The sequence below is a fragment of the Pelodiscus sinensis genome, chromosome 28 (assembly GCF_052426305.1).
Source record: "Pelodiscus sinensis isolate ZL-2025 chromosome 28, ASM5242630v1, whole genome shotgun sequence".
NCBI lineage: Eukaryota > Metazoa > Chordata > Testudines > Trionychidae > Pelodiscus > Pelodiscus sinensis.
In genome coordinates this window covers 13,236,942-13,255,716 of record NC_143079.1, presented here as the reverse complement: position 1 = coordinate 13,255,716, position 18,775 = coordinate 13,236,942, and the positions used below count along the sequence as shown (strand labels likewise).

Genomic DNA, 18,775 nt, shown 5'->3' with positions numbered 1-18,775 from the left:
TGGGGCCAGGCCTGGGCCCTGTCTGAAGGAGCCAGCCGGGGACACGGGGTGGGAGGGGTTTATTGAGGTCCACCCGTGCCCCGCGGCTCAGTGGCTAACGTCCATCTCGCTGTCCTCGGCGCCGAAGCCGGAGAAGCTGATTGGCTGGCAGGTGAGGCTGCGCAGGTTGACCAGGCAGGCGGTCTGGGTGGCGCTGAAATCAGGGACGGTCACCAGCAGCACCTGCTGTCCGTCCGCCCCTGCGAGGCACAAGAGGGGGGCGCCATGGGGCCATGCGCTGGGCTGGGGCTCACTCCCTCCCCTGCACTGCGGGCCCTGGCGGGGGCCAGCGGCCATCCTGCCATCTGGCACTGAGTCCTGGTCCCCGCCAGCAGCGCGCGCCCAGGGCTTGGCTCTGTGCCCACTGCAGCCGCCCCGTGTGCTGCCTCTGAGCGCCAACCTGCAGCGGGATCTTCCCAGCATGCACCGGTACACACCCTCCAGCAGAGACACGGGCGTAACCCGCGGGACGAGGGCATCCCGGCTGCCGTCCCAGCCAGCGGGGCAGCCGCCCGGACTAGGAACAGGGCAGGAGAGCGGCAGGACCCTGCGCTGCCCAGGGACACTGCTGGGGCCTCCTTCCCGTCCCGGCGGGGCACAGAGCAGCCCCACGCAGATACCCGACGCCCAGCCAGCGGGCCGCTGGGCCTCACCTGTGAGCTCCTTGGCCTGGAAGCCCGGCGCGTTCCCGCAGAAGTAGACGTGAGGGCAGTCGGAGAAGATGAAGGGGTCAGTCTTGTAGAAAGGGTAGCAGGCTGGGGGGAGAGGCGAGGGTTAGGGAGCGCCTGGCTAGGAATCAGGAACTGCTGCACCCCAGGGACGCCCTACCCAGCAGGACGGCCCTGCCCCCAAGGGGTAAGCAGCACCTCTCGCCCACGGACGGCTGCAGGGGAGCCCCTGTGCCAGACCCCGCACGCCCTCGACCTGGGGTTTGTTCTCCAGGCCATCGCAGCCCCCACGCTCCGCCTGCCTAGCCCCACCTCACCCAGGGTGTCGGGGGCCGTGGGGCTGAGGTGCCCCACGCGCAGCGTCCACTCCAGGATCTCCAGGTAGTCCTCCATGCTGCTGTACTTGAAGATGTCGCTGATGTTCTGGCCAGACGTCCCCAGAAACCTGGGAGGTGGGGGAGTCAGACTGCGGGTGGCGGGCCGGGGTGTCCCCAGTGCTGCTCCCTCCCCCCAAAGTCCTGAGTGCGCCAGCTCAGGCCCCCCCCACCTCTCCCAGGCCTTTCGCCAAGCCCCTGCCAGCTCCCACCCTGAGGGCTGGATTTTCCCTGGCAGCCCCTGGGTCAGCGCGGCCCCTTTGCGTTTGCCGGGCCCCTGCCGGCCAAGGCCAGGGCGTTACCGGACCCCGTCGATGTTGGCCTGGTAGGGGTTGGTGACCAGCTGTAGCGTGGCGTAGGCGCTCGCCAGGGGGAACATGCAGCGGTGCAGCGGCTGCTGGGGCAGCGTGTAGTTAGTGGGGTCAAACTCGCCGGGCATCACGTCCACTGGCACGGAGGCCTGCAAGCAAACGGGTCACCAGAGCTGGGCACCGCGCAAGCCCCTGCCCCCAGCAGCGCCCCCCCCCACCTGGCCCGGGCACCTCACTGCCTGATGCCCCCCCGCCCCCAGCAGCGCCCCCCGCCACCTGGCCCGGGCACCTCACTGCCTGCCTGCCGCCCCTCCCCCAGCAGCGCCCCCCGCCACCTGGCCCGGGCACCTCACTGCCTGCCTGCCGCCCCTCCCCCAGCAGCGCCCCCCGCCACCTGGCCCGGGCACCTCACTGCCTGCCTGCCGCCCCTCCCCCAGCAGCGCCCCCCCCCGCTACCTGGCCCGGGCACCTCACTGCCTGCTGCCCCCCGCCCCCAGCAGCGCCCCCCCTGCCACCTGGCCCGGGCACCTCACTGCCTGCTGCCCCCCCGCCCCCACCAGCGCCCCCCCCCCCCCCCTACCTGGCCCGGGCACCTCACTGCCTGCTGCCCCCCCGCCCCCAGCAGCGCCCCCCGCCACCTGGCCAGGGCACCTCACTGCCTGCTGCCCCCCCGCCCCCAGCAGCGCCCCCCGCCACCTGGCCCGGGCACCTCACTGCCTGCCTGCCGCCCCTCCCCCAGCAGCACCCCCTGCTACCTGGCCCGGGCACCTCACTGCCTGCTGCCCCCCCGCCCCCAGCAGCGCCCCCCCCCGCTGCGCCCCCCCCCCGCTACCTGGCCCGGGCACCTCACTGCCTGCTGCCCCCCGCCCCCCAGCGCCCCCCCCCAGCAGCGCCCCGCCCCCCCCCCAGCACCCCCCCCCGCACCTGGCCCGGGCACCTCACTGCCTGCTGCCCCCCCACCCCCAGCAGCGCCCCCCCCCCCCTGCCCCCCCCCCCCGCTACCTGGCCCGGGCACCTCACTGCCTGCTGCCCCCCCGCCCCCAGCAGCGCCCCCCCGCCACCTGGCCCGGGCACCTCACTGCCTGCCTGCCGCCCCTCCCCCAGCAGCGCCCCCCCCCCCGCTACCTGGCCCGGGCACCTCACTGCCTGCTGCCCCCCGCCCCCAGCAGCGCCCCCCCCCGCTACCTGGCCCGGGCACCTCACTGCCTGCTGCCCCCCCCCCGCCCCCAGCAGCGCCCCCCCCCCCGCTACCTGGCCCGGGCACCTCACTGCCTGCCTGCCGCCCCTCCCCCAGCAGCGCCCCCCACCACCTGGCCCGGGCACCTCACTGCCTGCTGCCCCCCCCCCCCCCAGCAGCGCCCCCCCTGCTACCTGGCCCGGGCACCTCACTGCCTGCCTGCCGCCCCTCCCCCAGCAGCGCCCCCCCCCTGCTACCTGGCCCGGGCACCTCACTGCCTGCCTGCCGCCCCTCCCCCAGCAGCGCCCCCCACCACCTGGCCCGGGCACCTCACTGCCTGCTGCCCCCCCCCGCCCCCAGCAGCGCCCCCCCCCTGCTACCTGGCCCGGGCACCTCACTGCCTGCCTGCCGCCCCTCCCCCAGCAGCGCCCGCCCCCTGCTACCTGGCCCGGGCACCTCACTGCCTGCTGCCCCCCGCCCCCAGCAGCGCCCCCACCCCCGCCACCTGGCCCGGGCACCTCACTGCCTGCTGCCCCCCCGCCCCCACCAGCGCCCCCCCCCCGCCACCTGGCCCGGGCACCTCACTGCCTGCTGCCCCCCCGCCCCCACCAGCGCCCCCCCCCCCCTGCCACCTGGCCCGGGCACCTCACTGCCTGCCCCCCCCCCGCCCCCAGCAGCGCCCCCCCGCCACCTGGCACCTCACTGCCTGCCTGCCGCCCCTCCCCCACCCCCAGCAGTGCCCCCCCTGCCACCTGGCCCCTCACTGCCTGCCTGCCGCCCCTCCCCAGCAGTGCCCCCCCTGCCACCTGGCCCGGGCACCTCACTGCCTGCTGCCCCCCCCCCGCCCCCAGCAGCGCCCCCCCGCCACCTCACTGCCTGCCTGCCGCCCCTCCCCCGTCCCCAGCAGCGACCCCCGCCCCGCCGCCTCTGGCCCATCACTGCCTGCCCGCCCCCCCCGCAACCCAGCAGCAACCCCGCCCCCCCGCCACCTGGCCCTGACCCCTCACTGCCTGCCTGCCACCACCCCCGCCCTCAGCAGCGACCCCACTGCCCCGCCGCCTGGCCCTGACCCCTCACTGCCTGCCCGCTGCCCCCCCAGCAGCAACCCCGCCCTGCCACATGGCCCTGACCCCACACTGCCCGCCCCTGCAGGAGCAATCCCGCTCTGCTGCCCAGGCCAGGCCCCTCACACTGAGCTGCAGCAGGATCTCGTCCAGCATCTTCACCGCCTCCACGCTGGCAGCCTGGGTCTTCTTGGTCAGGTACTTGGCCTGCAAGGAGCCGGAAGAGGCGTCAGAAGAGCAGCCCGCTCGGCCGGGCAGGGCTGGGTGCTGGCACTGGCTGTTTGACCCCCACTGGAGGTTCCTGACTGGGCAGACACCACACGGGGCTGCCCGGCAGGCCGAAGAGCTCCCCCGGTGCCGCAGCCAGGAGAGGCAGCTGGCAGCCGCTAGCAGTGCCCGGCACAAGCAGGCCATGCGGCGCTGCCTCTCCCCTAGTTGCAGTATGGGAAACCCCCTGGCTAATTCCTCTGCAGCCTCTCCCAACACCAGACCCACAGCAAGTCCCTGACTTTGGCCCATTGCTGCGTGGCGGCCTATGCCCAGCCCGGTGCCCGCTTCCCCTGCCCATGCAGGCGCCACTCTGCGCAGACACACCCGGGGGCTGGGGAAAGGCACCGGGCCAAGACCCCTCCGCTCCCCAGCCCCAGGGCACCCGCGGGCCCTACCTTGTGGAGGGTGTCTCTGTTCTGCGTGTTCTGGCTGAGCAGGTTGCCTGCCAGGATGACGCGGGAGATCTGCGCCGCGCAGTTTTGCTCGCCCTCGGCCCCCAGCTGCCCCGTCACCACGTCCACCAGCAGCTGCATGCCCAGGGAGCTCTCGCCGCTCCCGCCTCCCAGGCCCAGGCCGGACACCAGCAAGACAAACCTGTGCCCAAAGCAGCAGGTGAGGCCCCGCCGTCTGGCGCACGTGGGCAGCCAGGCCCTCGCGCCAAGTGCGGGAGCCCACCCGGAGCAGGGAGAGGCCCCGCAGAGCGCGAGACCAACTCCGGGCCAAGCAGCCCCAGGCGCGGCGCGAGAGCTGGAAGGCCCCAGCGACGTGGCAGGTCCTGAGCCTTGTGGAGCAGCCTGGGACCAGGCCCGTCACAGGGCAGCAGGGGACGAAGCTGCCTCCTGCCAGGCCCCGGGGAAGGGGATCTGAGCCCAGCTCCAGCAGCCGTTCGCTGGCCTTGAGCCGCCTGGGGCCCACCGTGGAGGGGACATGCCACTGTTCCCTGGGAGCGTGGCAGCAGCGCCCTCAGCACCCCTCCCGAGCCAGGGAACCCGCAAGGCAGAGGTGGCGGAAGAGCCTCTGTAAAGCCCTCAGCGGGCTGGCACCGTGCCTGCCCCCCCGCCAGCAGGGAGCTGCCCTACCTGTCAGAGCTGGGCCCGCTCCGGGGCAGCTGCCGGGGCAGGTCGGCAAAGCAGTGATCTTCCACCGCGAACTTGCCGTCGTCCCTCTCGCAGCCGTACACGGCGAGGATGGTCCCTGAGCAGCCGCGCGAGGAGAAGCAGCATTAGGCAGGTCGGGCCAGGCCCAGCGCCCGGGGAGAGGAGAAGGGAACTTCCCCGCCCCGCTGAGCGGGAGGCTGCCAGCCACGGGCAGGGCGGCTCGGTGACAATGCCAGGGCAGTTAGTGCTTGGCACATGCCCTCTGGTCTGTACCCGCTGTGGAGTGACTGCCCGCCCCCCGCCTGGCCCAGGAGCAGCTCGGTCCCAGGGCGCCTGCACCCCGGGCTGCGAGGGTCCCTCTGTCGCTCTTACCGGTCACCAGCCTCTGAACGTCAATGGCTCCCTCCAGCTTGATCCGCTGCAGCTCGTCCTCCAGGATCAGCTCGTCCGCCTGGTGGATGTACTTGGTGCGGGGAGGCTGCGGCAGCAGGTTGTGCTGTGGAGACAGGCCAGGCCGCACGCTCTAGGAACCCAGCATGGGCTGCCCGAAGGCTCCTCCGCCACCAGCCAGAGGGAGCAGCCACCCGGACAGGGCCAGGAGAGACCCGGGGCTGCTGCACACGGCGCCCAGGCTGCAGCGACGGAAACCCAGCGCCCTGGCTCTCCTGGGAAGGCCGAGCTGCGGTCCGGAGCCATCACCCTGCTTTGCGGGAGCTGCAGGGACAGCCCAGGCTCTCGGCAGCAGGCTTTGCCCCCCAGGTGCAAATGATCATTGACACACGGCTTCGGAGGACATGCAAACAATGGCTGAGACCTACCCAGGGGTGTTACTCACCCCGCTGGTACGGCCTCAGAACATGTGTTTGCAATCCGGGCTCGGGGGAGAGCGCCGCGGCTCGACTGGCCTTGGCAGAAAGGCTGCAAGCTTTACTCCTGAGCAAAGATCTTCCCCTCCACAGGGGCTGAGCCCCGGGCCAAGGAATCTGGATGGGACAGGGAGGGATTTGGCGCTGCCGGGGACTGTTTGCGAATACAGCTGCGATTCTGGCGCACGAGTTGTGCTGTTCTTGCGACTCGAGCCCGTCCCACGCTCCGCCCTTTGAGGCTGTCACGGGCTATGGGCTCTCCGGGCCACTCAGGTTTGGTGCGGCCACCTGCCCCTGTAGAATGCAACCAAACGTGGCCTGTCTCTATCTCCAGCTACGGGGGGGCCGTGGCAAGCCTCCGTGGCGCTGCAGTCACACACGTCAGGCCGCAATGCCCAGAGCGGGCAGTGGGGCCGGCCTGGCGGGACAGAAGCCCCGTGAGTGCAGGGTGGACTCACTTTCCCACCCTCCTCCTCCTCCTCTCCGGGACTCGCTGCTGCTTCCAGCTGTGAAATTTACTAAAACTTCCTGTGCCAAAACCGTGGCCGTATTTACAAAAACAATCGGCTCTGCTCCTGCCAAGGGACAGGCTCTGTCAGTGCGGGGTCCTTTGCCAACGAGGCTGTTTACAGCCAGGCAAGTGACGGCCAGCCCAGGGGATGGCCAGGACTAGTAACTTCTGCCCCCAGCCCCATGCAGAGCGAGTCTGACTAGCCTGCCAAGGGAGGATGGGTTCCGGGTGGAATCCATAGAACAAAAGTCGCCAGCCAGACGGGTGTCGTCTGAATCCCCTTTTCCCAGCCTTGCTCTGTGCCTGCAGTCAGAGGCTGCTGGGGGTCGCTGAACGCTACTGCTCACAAGCCCCAAAGGGAAGAGGGGCAGGTGCCAAAGCTAGCTGGACCCACTGGGTCACAGGTCGGTCCGCAGCCCAGGGGCCAGTCCGAGGGCAGGAGAAGTCAAGGCCCCTGGAGCTGCCCTGAGACACCAGACGGGGGGGAAGCAGTGAGCCCGTGAGGGTGCATTTGCAAAGGAGAGGGGGTGGAAGCAGTTCCAGCTGCTATCCCTGCCCCCCCCCCCCCGCAGTGTTTGCACCGTCTCAGGCACCTGTTTGAAAGGGTCTCGCTCCCCGCCCAAGCCAAGCGCCCGGCAGGGGGAGGACGCAGCACCAAGCGCCGTCAGACTCCCCGCACGGGGAGGAACTCAGCCGGCGTGGCTGGGCGGACAAAGCAGGACGGAGCACAGAGAGCCGGGGCTCTGTAGTGCGAACACAGGCCAGGCTCCTGTCAGGATGGCTCAGCATTCGCTGTGCTCTGCCCCGCCCGGGCCCCTGTGCCGAGAGCAGGCAGGTGAGGAGGGGGTTGCCCAGCCTGTGCCGAGGCCCTGGGCCCCTCCGGGGGTCACTACCTCCTCGCTGATCTCCCGCAGGATGGAGGGCTGCAGCTGCATGGACTTGAAGAGGGTTCCCACGATGCAGCACTTCTCCGCGACCTGCAGCTCACACAGCTTCTTCACAGCTATGCTGCTGCCTGCAAGGAGAGACGCGCTCATCAGCCGCTCCGGACAGCCGAGGGCAGTTTGCCTTCCCAGCCGCCCCACAGGGGAGCCCTGCAGCATGGCCACCCGGGGAACATCTCAAGGGCACAACTCCAAGGGTGGAAAACGGGGGCAGCATGTGGCAGGCGTGGGCCGGGGAGACAGGGTGGGATTGGAACTGGGGAGTAGCGGCTTCTAAGGGCGAGCGCTGTTCTACGGGGCAAGCCCCCCCCAGGAAGCTAGCCCAGGCCTGGACCAGCCAAGCACTTGGATGCTCTACACCAGTGGTTCCCAAACCTTTCGGCATCACGCCCCCGCTTTGATTTTTGAGAAACCCTCGTGCACCCCCCACCATAGCAGCAAAACTTGTTGGGGGGGGGAGGGAGAACTGACTGGGGCTGAAAAACAAAAATAGCAGCAAAATTTGGGGGGGAGGGGGAAGTTGACTGGGGGGGGCTGGGTCACCTCGTACCCCCCCCTGGAATTTCTTCATGCCCCCCAGGTTGGGAACCCATGCTCTACAAAGACAAACCTGCACAGGGCAATGGATTCAAGGCAGCAAGAGCCCGTCTCCTGTGTGTGTGGGGAGGGAAGCCCTCAGCCCCCACGCAGCCAACACTCTCTAGACTTCCCGAGAGGCAGGGTGGCAGACAGCTCTGTCCATCCCCCAGTGCCTGCACACGTCACACGGGGCGACAGAGCCCTGGCACAGGTGTGCCCGCGGCCCCACAGGCAGGATGCCCGGACTGTGACACGGACCTGAGCGCTCTCGCGGAGAGGAACCAGCACGGTTGAGGCCGGGGCTCAGCTGAGCCCCCACGGGACGTTCCAGGAGGGGTATCTGCAGCAGTTACCCGGGTGGGCCTGGGGCAGAAGGAGCCTGTTCTAAGGCACAGCAGGAACCAGCGCTCCCAAGTCTGAGCCATGCGCTCCCAGCGCCCGCACTGCCGCGGTTTAGGAATCACCGGGGGCAAGCCCCTGCCGATGCTCCCAGAGCCCCGTCCCTGAGCTGGCCTGGCCAGGACCAATTCTGGGGAGACCCACTGGAGAGGGAGGCTGTGCGGTGAAACAAAAGGGGATGATGCCCTCTAGCGGCAGCCGCGGGACGCTGCATCCCCAGCCCCCAGCCTCAGAGAACCCGAGACCTGCCCCCACGGCAGGACCAAGCACCGCCTAGCTCGGGGTCCCAACCTTTTTAAGCACGAGGTCACTTTCTGAATTGAAGTGCAGTCCAAGAGCTACCTCAGATATAAATACCCTGGTCCCACCTCCCTCCGGCCCCTGCTCACTCCATCCTCCCTCACTGTCACCAGGCTGGGGGGCAGGCTCTGGTCTTGGATGAAGGGATCTGGAGCGTGAGAGGGGCTCTGAGCTGAGCCTGGGGCAGGCCGTTGGGAAGTAGGAGGGGTTCTAGGTGCAGCCTCTGGGAAGGTGTTTGGATGCAGGGTGCTCAGGGTGCAGGAGGGGGTTCATGACTGGGGTAGGAGTTCAGGCTGTGGGCTCCAGCTGGGCCCTGCCTATCTCAGGTGGCTCCTGGGAGGGCGGTGCCGTGGGGCTAAGGCAGCTCACCCCTGCTCTGGCCCTGGCCCACTCCCTAAAGCAGCCAGCAAACTCCCTCCCAAGTCCTGTTGTGTCCCCTCTCTGCTCCGTGGAGAAAGGATTCAGAGTGGGAGGGGGCACCTTGACATCAGCCCCCTCTTCTCCCTCCCCTGCCTTGTACGGCAAGCAGGAAGGGGCAGCTCCAAGGCAAAGGGCAGGAGAGGAGCAGCAGTGGGGGGAGGAGCAGCTGAAGTGCCGGCACTTGACAGCCTCTTGGCCAAACCAGTCGGGATCACCTGCCGGAGGCTCTGAGATCTACCGGGAGATCCCGATCGACTGGCTGGTGACCACTGGGCTAGCTCATCCCTGACAGCGTCTGTCTAGATGTCTGCTCTGAAATGTCTCCAGGGATGGAGATTCCACAACCCCCCTCGGCAATTTATCCCAGTGTTTAACCACCCTGACAGACAGGACATTTTTTCCTAATGTCCAACCTAAACCTCCTTCCCTGCCGTTTAAGCCCCTTGCTTCTTGTTCTATCTTCAGAGGCCAAGGAGAGCCATTTTTCTTTTAGATACCTCAAAACTGCTCTCCTGTCCCCTCTGTCTTCTCTTTTCTAAACTAAGCAAGCCCAAGTCTTCCCTCCTAGCTCCTGTTTTCTAGGCCTTTCAGCATTTTTGTTGCTCTTCTCTGGACCTTCTCCACATCTGTCCTGAAATGTGTGCCCAGAACTGGCCACAACGCTCCAATTGCGGCCTGATCAGCGCAGAGTGGAGGGGAAGAACGACTCCTCGTGTCTTGCTCACACCACTCCTGCTAATGCCGCCCAGAATCAGGACGGCTTTTTTGGCAAGTGTCACACTGCTGATTCATGTCTCGCTTCCCACTCCTGTGAGACGGCAGAGCAGAGGCTGGTAGGGTGCGTGGAGCAGGCCAGGTCTGAAAGGGGAGCTGTCAGGGCAGGTGACAGCCAGAAGGAAGAACTGCTTCATGCAACAGCCAAGCAAGCAGCGGAGCTTGGGCTGGGGCATTTCATGGTTCAGAAAAGAACAAGAGGCCAGTCTGTGGTGGCCAGGCCCATCTCCAGCTATCTGCCACGACGGTCAGGGACTGGGATGCCAGTTACACTGCAGGGCCCGCAGTGCGTGTACCCCCTGGGATTTTTAGCCATGACACGGTTACCTGTACAAACGACTTTGTACATCCCTAGTCAGGGGACTAGGTCTGGGTGTCCCTAAGCCTCTGACGGCCAACACCAGACCCTGGGAACTGTGCTCCCCTTCCCCCTGCCAGCCAAGACCCGAGTTCAGGATTCTCCACATCCCTCACGACGTGCATCAACATCAGTCACAGCAGCCCGGGGAGACACGGCTGTCGGTCCCAGCGATGCCGACATCTGGCCTCGCGCTCAGCGGGTACAGAAAGGAGGCGCGTCCCTTCCCTTCCCTGAGCGCCGAGCCCCTCCCAGGGGCTCGCAGATCAGCCTGCCTGCTCGGTCTCCTCTCTGCCCGCCCATGCACCGGGCTGTTGGCTGGCCCCTCAGGAATCACAGCTAGAGGGCCACAGCCCCTTTGTTTTCTGATTCCAGAGCGAGTAACCAGAACACTGCCTCATCCGGCAGATTGACACCCCAGCACCCCTCTGTGACGGCGCGTTGGGGTTCTCCCGGCTCCTGCACCCCCGAAATGGTACGAACAGACTCCACCAGCCAGTAGAATAGAGTTGGTTTATTGCTTCTCCAGGATACAGCACAGCACAGATGTCATCAGGTTACAGGGCAGGCCTAGGATGCCTCAGCCCCCCTTGATATGGGGGGGTCTCAGCTGAGGCTGAGGCGGCTTCCTCCATGCTCCCAGACAGAAACTAGCTCCCTCTCCTCCAGCCCTGCCCCCCAGCCAGGGCGGCATTCCACCTTCCTTTGTTCCTCTCCATGGGGGTTAGCTGGTCAGACCCGGTTGAGAGATCCCTTTGCATAATGACCCATTCCTGTCCTTCTGGGCTGTGGTACCGGCGGCCGCCAGTGGGGTTACCACAGACCCATAGAAACCAGCAAGTTCCCCCCCCCCCCCACGTCACACTCTCCGTCCCACGGGGAAAGGGAGACTCCTCAGTCCAGACACAGAGATTTCAAAGACGCCGTCTAGACAGGCCTCCTGCATCGCCCTGGCAATTCCTCCTGGCTGGGCTACAGCCCATCTTTCCATGGCCACCTGAAAGCTTCCACTGAGTCCTCAGCAGCAGTGCGAAGCCAGACCAAGGCTCTGGCCCACGAGGCTCAGCGTGGCCGCTCCAGAAAGCCTCCGCGCTGTTCGCTGAGCTAACCCGCCACACGCCCAACCTCCTGCGGAGCATCCTAGCCCAAGATTGACAAGGGCACCCCCAAAGCAGGACAAGGACAGCCAGTCCTTCCTGTGTGGCCATGCCCCCTAGGACTGCAGAGCTCTGATCCGCCACAGCCCTCCGAGAGCAGGACTGCTCGCAAGACCCAGCCCAAACGTGAGAGCTGCAAGCTCCTCAGGCTCCAAGACAAATGTTGAAACAAAAATTCCTTGAGAGACTCAGCTGCCAAAGTGGGAGGCTGATTCTGGGTCATTTCCTTTGGCGTCAGGGCCTCAGTTCCTCCCACAGGAAGTCAGGGTGGGGTTCAGAGACACTGCAGGGGAGCAGGCCTGCAACACCGCAAGAGCCTCCGGCACTGGGCACTACAGCCAGGTTCAACGGCAGTCTGGCTGCACCCGACTCTCAGGGCTCCAAGGCTGGGGCTGGCTCACATGGAGACGGAGGACGGGCGTGTTTGTACAAATGAAGCATCTCAGAATAACTCCGTATGGCAGGGGAGGGAACCTTCTTTGGGCCGGGGCCCAATCTAGTAGATTTTATATGCTCCAGCCCCGTGGAGGGGCAGGAGCGCCAACGTGCACTCCCAATGCTGGGGGGCCCTGATCCAATGCCTGGGGGCTGGATCCAGGCAAGCTGGGGGCCACACCCAGCCCCTGGGCAGGAGGTGTCCCCCCCCGTGCCCTATGTGGACACACACAGGGTCCAGAACACCCTGCCTCTGCTCCATTTACCTCCATCCCCTTTTCGGAAGCAGATGAAGCTGAACTGGAGGAAGAGACCCACGCGCCGGACTGAGCGGGCCCACAGGGGGTCATTCCAGATTAATTATTCCTGGTGAGCTATTTCAGTGCATTTCCAATGGCAGAGAGGCCCTGGAGGAGCAACCCCAAAACCTACTTCTACAGTGGCTTGTCTGTGTCTTGTGCTCCTCTGACTAACTCGCCTGCTGCGTCTGGTCTCAGAGTGCAGCTGTTTTTGGCCAGAGATGGGCTGTTTAGTCTGTGTTCATTCAGCGCCGGGCAAACAGTCCAAGACCTGCCCAGGTACTGCCCCATACAAATGGGCATTAAGCCTTGCTGGCTGCTGCTGCCCCCCATGGGAACTGGCCCGCTCCTGGCATGAGCCCCCCAAAGGGCGTGCGCGTGCAGGGAGGTTGTCGGAGAACGGAGAAACCTGGGTGGGAGGCTGCCAGGAAGGCTCTGGGCCCCTTTCACTTTTGAATGCAGGGGGTGCCAGCCCCGGGAAGGTGCAAACACAAAGAAGCAGGGTCCCAGCCCAAGCCACATGCCAAGGGGAGAGGGGAGTGCTTGTGACAGACTCTCTGCCGCTTTGCTTCGGTTCGTCTCTCGCACGTCCTGCCTTCCCACGGCCACAGCAGCACGTTAACGATCCCTGGAGAGATGCAGCCTCTCCCAGGGCGGGGGCAGGTACAGGGGCAGATAGGTGCTTATGCCAGAAGAGCTATTCTGGCCCTGGGGCCGCTGAGCCACAGGAATTCTAACCAGCCGGGATGGAAGGACACTGCTCCTCGGGGTTAGTCTGCACTTTGCTGGGACATCAGCCTAGCCCACGGGGATGCCACTTCTGGGAGAGTCGGAATGCTGTGCCAAGGGCTGGCCAGGCAACCCAGGAGATTCAAGCCCTGCCTATCCCTGTGCGGGGCAGGTACAGCCAGCGAGCCGAAGGACAGGCCCTGACCAGCACACCTCGAGGGACCCATCACTTCCCAGAGGGAACCTAGAAATTCACAGACTTTAAGACCAGAAGGGACCATTGTGATCATCGAGTCTGGCCACAGAACCTCACCTCCCCACTCTTGAAAGAGACCCCGAGCCCCTGGCTGCATCTCTGCATCTTCAAATCATGAATCCAAGTCACACCCTAGTTTAAACCAGCAAGTGACCCGTATCCCATGCTGCAAGGAAGGTGAAAACTCCCAGGGTCTCAGCCAATCTGACTTGGGGGATAATCCCTTCCTGAGCCCAAACATGCTGACCAGTTAGACCCTGAGCATGTGGGCAAGAGCCACCAGCCAGACACCTGGGGAGGAATCCTTGTCTCCAACACAGGCCATTGGGATAACAGGAGATTTCATCCTCCACTTTCAACCTCTCTGCCAAGTCTGACCAGGGGCCTCCACAAGTGACCACTGTGGGGGGCTCTGATGGGGACACTTGCCCATTACTCAGCGCCCTGAGATAATTCACTCACTTAACTCAAGCCACTGGAAAGCAACTAAAGAGAAACAGCTCCTGCCTGGGTTGGGCGCGGACCATCCCCACTGAGCAATGAAACACTCCACTCCATCGCCATGCCACAGAACCAGCCAGTCCCCTCTGCACAGCTGATTTCAACACAATCATGGGGTACTGAAGCACTTTGTGTGAATTCCCGTTATTCCTTTATCTATGTTAGCGACCTCTAACAGCTAGCAAACATTGTCACCTGCTCTCCACCAGTAGCACAAGCCAGATACTTTGGTTAGTTAAGGATTTAGATGGCCATGTAGCAAACAATGCAACATCACCAGTCCCATGAGATCTACAATCAAAAACCAGCCCTCACCTTAAAGTAATGAGATTAAAAGAAGATAGTTTGGCATTGGAAAAAGTTCAGAAAAGGGCAACAAAAATTATTTGGAGCAGCTGCCATATGAGGTCAGACTAATAAAATTGGGGCTTTCCAGCTTAGAAAAGAGGAGACTAAGGGGGGGGAGATATGATAGAGGGCTGTAAAATCATGATTGTTGCGGAAAAAGCAAAGAAGGAAAAGTTATTTACTTGTTCCCACAACACAAGAACTAGGGGTCACCCAAAGAAATGAATAGGTAGCAGGTTTAAAAGGAGGTATTTCTTCGCGCAGCACAGTCAATCTGCGGGACTCCTTGCCAGAGGATTTTGTGAAGACCAGGACTTTAACAGGATTTTTTAAATAAAGAGCTAAATTCATGGAGGACAGATTCACCAATGGCTGTTAGCCAGGCTGGGCAGGGAGGGTGACCCTGGCCTCGGTTTGTCAGAAGCTGGGAATGGGTGACAGGAGAGGGCTCACTTAGCGATTCCCTGTTCTGTTCCCTCCCTGTGGAGCCCCTGGCATTGGCCACTGTCAGAAGACAGGACACTGGGCGAGATGGATCACTGATATGACCTGGTGAGGCCGCTCTTGGCTGCGTCTAGACTGGCATGATTTTCCGGAAATGCTTTTTCCGGCCAATCTAGACGCGCTTTTCCGCAAAAAAGCCCTGATCGCCATTTTCGCGACCAGGGCTTTTTTGCAGAAAACAAATCTGAGCTGTCTATACTGGCCCCTTTGCGCAAAAGCTTTGCACAAAAGGGACTTTTGCCTGATCGGGAGCAGAAGAGTATTTCCACAAGCACTGATTTCTTACATGAGATCGTCAGTGCTTTTGCGGAAATTCAAGCGGCCAGTGTAGACAGCTGGCAAGTTTTTCCGGAAAAGTGGCTGATTTTCCGGAAAAATTGGCCAGTCTAGACACAGCCTTTATGTTTTTATGCATGTTATGAGACTCTTTAAAAACCAATTAGTCTTGGCTCTATTCTGGTCCTTTGGTTTGGTCCTTCCATTTCTCATGTTCTCCTAGCTATGCCAGAGTCACCCTTGGGCCAGAACCTTCCGAAAAGGAGCCAGGTATTTATCTTTAGCTAGTGAGTTCTGGCATCTGCAGCTCTTGCCTCAAATCACGCAATAAGGAAGGTACCTGCCAGTTACACTATTGCACAACGTTTCATGGCCACGCTCCACAGCAGTTACACGTTCAGAAGGAAACCAATTCAGGTACAGTAATTCCATCAATAAACAGCAATCCAGAGACCAAGAGCAAGATGACTCCTTCAACCCGCAGTCCTCAACCCTATGTAGCCTCTTGCTCACACGTCTCATTCTCTGCTGGAGACAAACTCAGTGACATTCCTTCCTGGCCACGGAGTGCTCATCTCAGACTCTTAATGCTACCTGAATGAAACTTTTGTTTCCGAAACACATGCCTCCTTTTCTCTGAGCCCAATGGAAGGTTTTCCAAGCCAGAGTCACTGCTTGGCAATGGTAGATGTTTTCCCACCCAGACGTTGTAGACATGCTAACCCTTTGGAGCAAGTCCCTAACCTGACAGGAGCAGGGCTGGAATTCAGGGCAGACAAAGTGTTACCTAGGAACTAACAAAATGTCCTGAGGCTTCAGTTACTAGGAATATTGTTTTTTGTTTTGCTTAGAAACAGTTCTTTGTATCCTTCAAAAATCAAAGACACAGCACATGGCTTCTCAGCAGACACACCAGTTTCCCCCTGCAACCTGGCAAGTGAAATACAATACTGAGATTCACTCTCAGTTGGTTTCACTCATTGTCCAAAAGAAGGTTCCAGGGTAGGCAGTGAAGGGCATGGATCAGTGTGCATGCTCTGTGCAAACACTCCCCATCATACCTGGCCAAAGCCAGGGAAACTAGTGATCCAGCCAGTGGTCCAGATTTGGTAAGGAGCCTGACCACATGCCGTCGGACACACGTTGCGCATATGTTAAGAAGGGCAGGCAGATACTGGTCTGAGAATGTACTCCTCGCCTAGGATGCTACTGTCACCTCGTCAACCAGACGAAGGGAAGGAACTCACCCCATTTCTGCCGGGCTCTCTCCAGCAGGAGGGGTCTCATCTGAACGAGGCGAGTGGCGTAGATGTGGGCATACTGGCGATTAAAGCTGCGCTCCGCCAGCCGGAAGTGCTGGGAGCAGTTCGCGTAGGTGGACACGGGCACTCTGGCGAACGTGGAGGCCTCCGTGGACGGCGGCGCCAGCAGGCTCTGTGCGGTGGGAGCCGCCCGCTCCGAGAACATGGCTGGCGCCCGCGGGGCTCCCGGCAGGGCCAACAACTCTCCACCTGCGAAGAGGACACGGGCCTGTTACTATGGGCCCCCCGCTAGCTGCCCCCCCACCTGCTCCATGGCTACTAGCGCCACACTGCCCCTTCCAGCGCCCCCCCCGGGGACACGTGCCCCTTCCAGCGCCCCCCCCCCCCGGGGACACGTGCCCCTTCCAGCGCCCCCCCCCCCGGGGACACGTGCCCCTTCCAGCGCCCCCCCCAGGGGACACGTGCCCCTTCCAGCGCCCCCCCCCCCGGGGACACGTGCCCCTTCCAGCGCCCCCCCCCGGGACACGTGCCCCTTCCAGCGCCCCCCCCCGGGGACACGTGCCCCTTCCAGCGCCCCCCCCCCGCCCCCCCCCCGGGACACGTGCCCCTTCCAGCGCCCCCCCCCCCCCCTCCGGGGACACGTGCCCCTTCCAGCGCCCCCCCCCCGGGGACACGTGCCCCTTCCAGCGCCCCCCCCCTCCGGGGACACGTGCCCCTTCCAGCGCCCCCCCCCTCCGGGGACACGTGCCCCTTCCAGCGCCCCCGATTCCCCACTCCCTGGGGGACACGTGACGCCCCGGCCGCCCCGAGTTTCTGGGGCGCTGACGAACCTGCCGGAGCCCCCCCAAGTCCCAGCCGGGGTCAGGGGTCAGCCGTAGGAGGTCAGAGGTCACGGTCGGCGCCCAGCAGCAGTTCCCGCCACAGAAAAGGCGCCAGTGCCGTAAACCGGAAACAGAGAGGCCGAGCGGAACTGACGTAGGAGGGCGCTTGGCGTCTCCCGGGAAACCAGAAACGCCGCTAGGGGGCGGGGCTCCGGGCTGCGCAGGCGGGGCCATGGGGGGCGGTGCTGGGGGAACCGGGCTCCGCCCCCTGCCCCACACGGCTCCGCCCCCTAGCCCCGCCCCCTCCTCCCCTCCCGCTACTGCCCCCCAACCGGGACCTGCCCCCCCCCTGTTCCTGGCCCCGCTACTGCCCCCCAACCGGGACCTGCCCCCCCCGTTCCTGGCCCCGCTACTGCCCCCCAACCGGGACCTGCCCCCCCTGTTCCTGGCCCCGCTACTGCCCCCCCCCGGGACCTGCCCCCCCCGTTCCTGGCCCCGCTACTGCCCCCCAACCGGGACCTGCCCCCCCTGTTCCTGGCCCCGCTACTGCCCCCCCCCGGGACCTGCCCCCCCCGTTCCTGGCCCCGCTACTGCCCCCCAACCGGGACCTGCCCCCCCCCCGTTCCTGGCCCCGCTACTGCCCCCCAACCGGGACCTGCCCCCCCCGTTCCTGGCCCCGCTACTGCCCCCCAACCGGGACCTGCCCCCCCCCTGTTCCTGGCCCCGCTACTGCCCCCCAACCGGGACCTGCCCCCCCTGTTCCTGGCCCCGCTACTGCCCCCCAACCGGGACCTGCCCCCCCTGTTCCTGGCCCCGCTACTGCCCCCCAACCGGGACCTGCCCCCCCTGTTCCTGGCCCCGCTACTGCCCCCCCCCGGGACCTGCCCCCCCCCCGTTCCTGGCCCCGCTACTGCCCCCCAACCGGGACCTGCCCCCCCCCCCGTTCCTGGCCCCGCTACTGCCCCCCAACCGGGACCTGCCCCCCCCTGTTCCTGGCCCCGCTACTGCCCCCCAACCGGGACCTGCCCCCCCCCCCCCCTGTTCCTGGCCCCGCTACTGCCCCCCAACCGGGACCTGCCCCCCCCCCCGTTCCTGGCCCCGCTACAGCGCCGTGGGGCTGGGAGATTTCCTCGCACTGCTGAGGTGGGGGTGGGGTTGGGGGAGTGTGAATTTCCAGTGCTGACGTGTACAGAGCTCGCAGCTGCTCTCAGCCACTTCCTACCGAGAAGAAACACGAGTTTCCTGCCCACAGGGAGGAGCTGTCGGCAGGTGTGAAAAGCATCACTTGCTGCCCCCGCTCTGCTGTCTGGGGGGAAGCCTTCCTCCTGCAGACAGTACCCACCGAGCCATACGCCAGCTCGGGGTCTCACCCGCCAGGGGAAGGAAGACAAGTGTTAGTGCAAAGGAGACGTGTGAGCCAGGGCTTAGCAGGGACACACCCCGCGGATTCGAAGGCCCTAAGCCCCATCTGTAAAGGAGGGTCAAAGAGCTCTGGGTAGCCCATCTCCACTGCTGGGAGGTTCTGTGCTGGGCATTCCCCGGGGAGCTCCTGAGCTGCCCAGAGCAGCAGACGCTGTAGGCTGGTGCAGACTGAGTTTGAGAAGGGAGTTGGTGGATTGGAGCAGGGGCAGAGAAAAGCCATGTGTGACGGTGCATTGGGGTTCCCCCACCTCCTGCACCCCCGTAGTGGCATGAACAGACTCCACCAGCCAGTCGAATAGAGGGTGTTTATTGCTTCTCCAGAGTACAGCACAGCACAGATGTTATCTGGTTCCAGGCAGGCCTAGGATGCCTCAGCCCCCCTTGAGATGGGGGAGACTGGGCCCCTAAATCCCAGCCTCTTCCCTAGGCTGTCTCCTCCATGATCCCAGACAGCAACTACCTGACTCTCCTCCAGTCCTGCCCCCCAGCCAGGGGTGACCTCACCCTCCTTTCCCTTGTTCCGCTCCCTGGGAGGTAACTGGTCGGACAGGTTGGGAGCCCCTTGCATAATGACTCATCCCCTGCCCTGCTGGGCCGTGCTGCAGCCAGCAGCC

At 64.4% G+C, this 18,775-nt stretch overlaps 1 protein-coding gene across 1 annotated transcript; it reads right to left on the bottom strand.

Annotated features, from left to right (window-relative positions):
• Window positions 1-42: 42 nt before the first annotated feature.
• Window positions 43-16,905, bottom strand: POLD2 (DNA polymerase delta 2, accessory subunit). The gene is made up of 11 exons (XM_075911066.2): window positions 16,749-16,905; window positions 15,904-16,167; window positions 7,271-7,392; window positions 5,373-5,496; window positions 4,983-5,097; window positions 4,299-4,497; window positions 3,760-3,840; window positions 1,384-1,541; window positions 1,025-1,152; window positions 693-794; window positions 43-239 (listed from the first exon to the last, which is right to left on the bottom strand). Exons 2-11 carry the CDS (start codon window positions 16,121-16,123, stop codon window positions 88-90), a joined length of 1,401 nt encoding a protein of 466 aa, XP_075767181.1. The 5' UTR covers window positions 16,124-16,167; window positions 16,749-16,905; the 3' UTR covers window positions 43-87.
• Window positions 16,906-18,775: the final 1,870 nt, after the last annotated feature.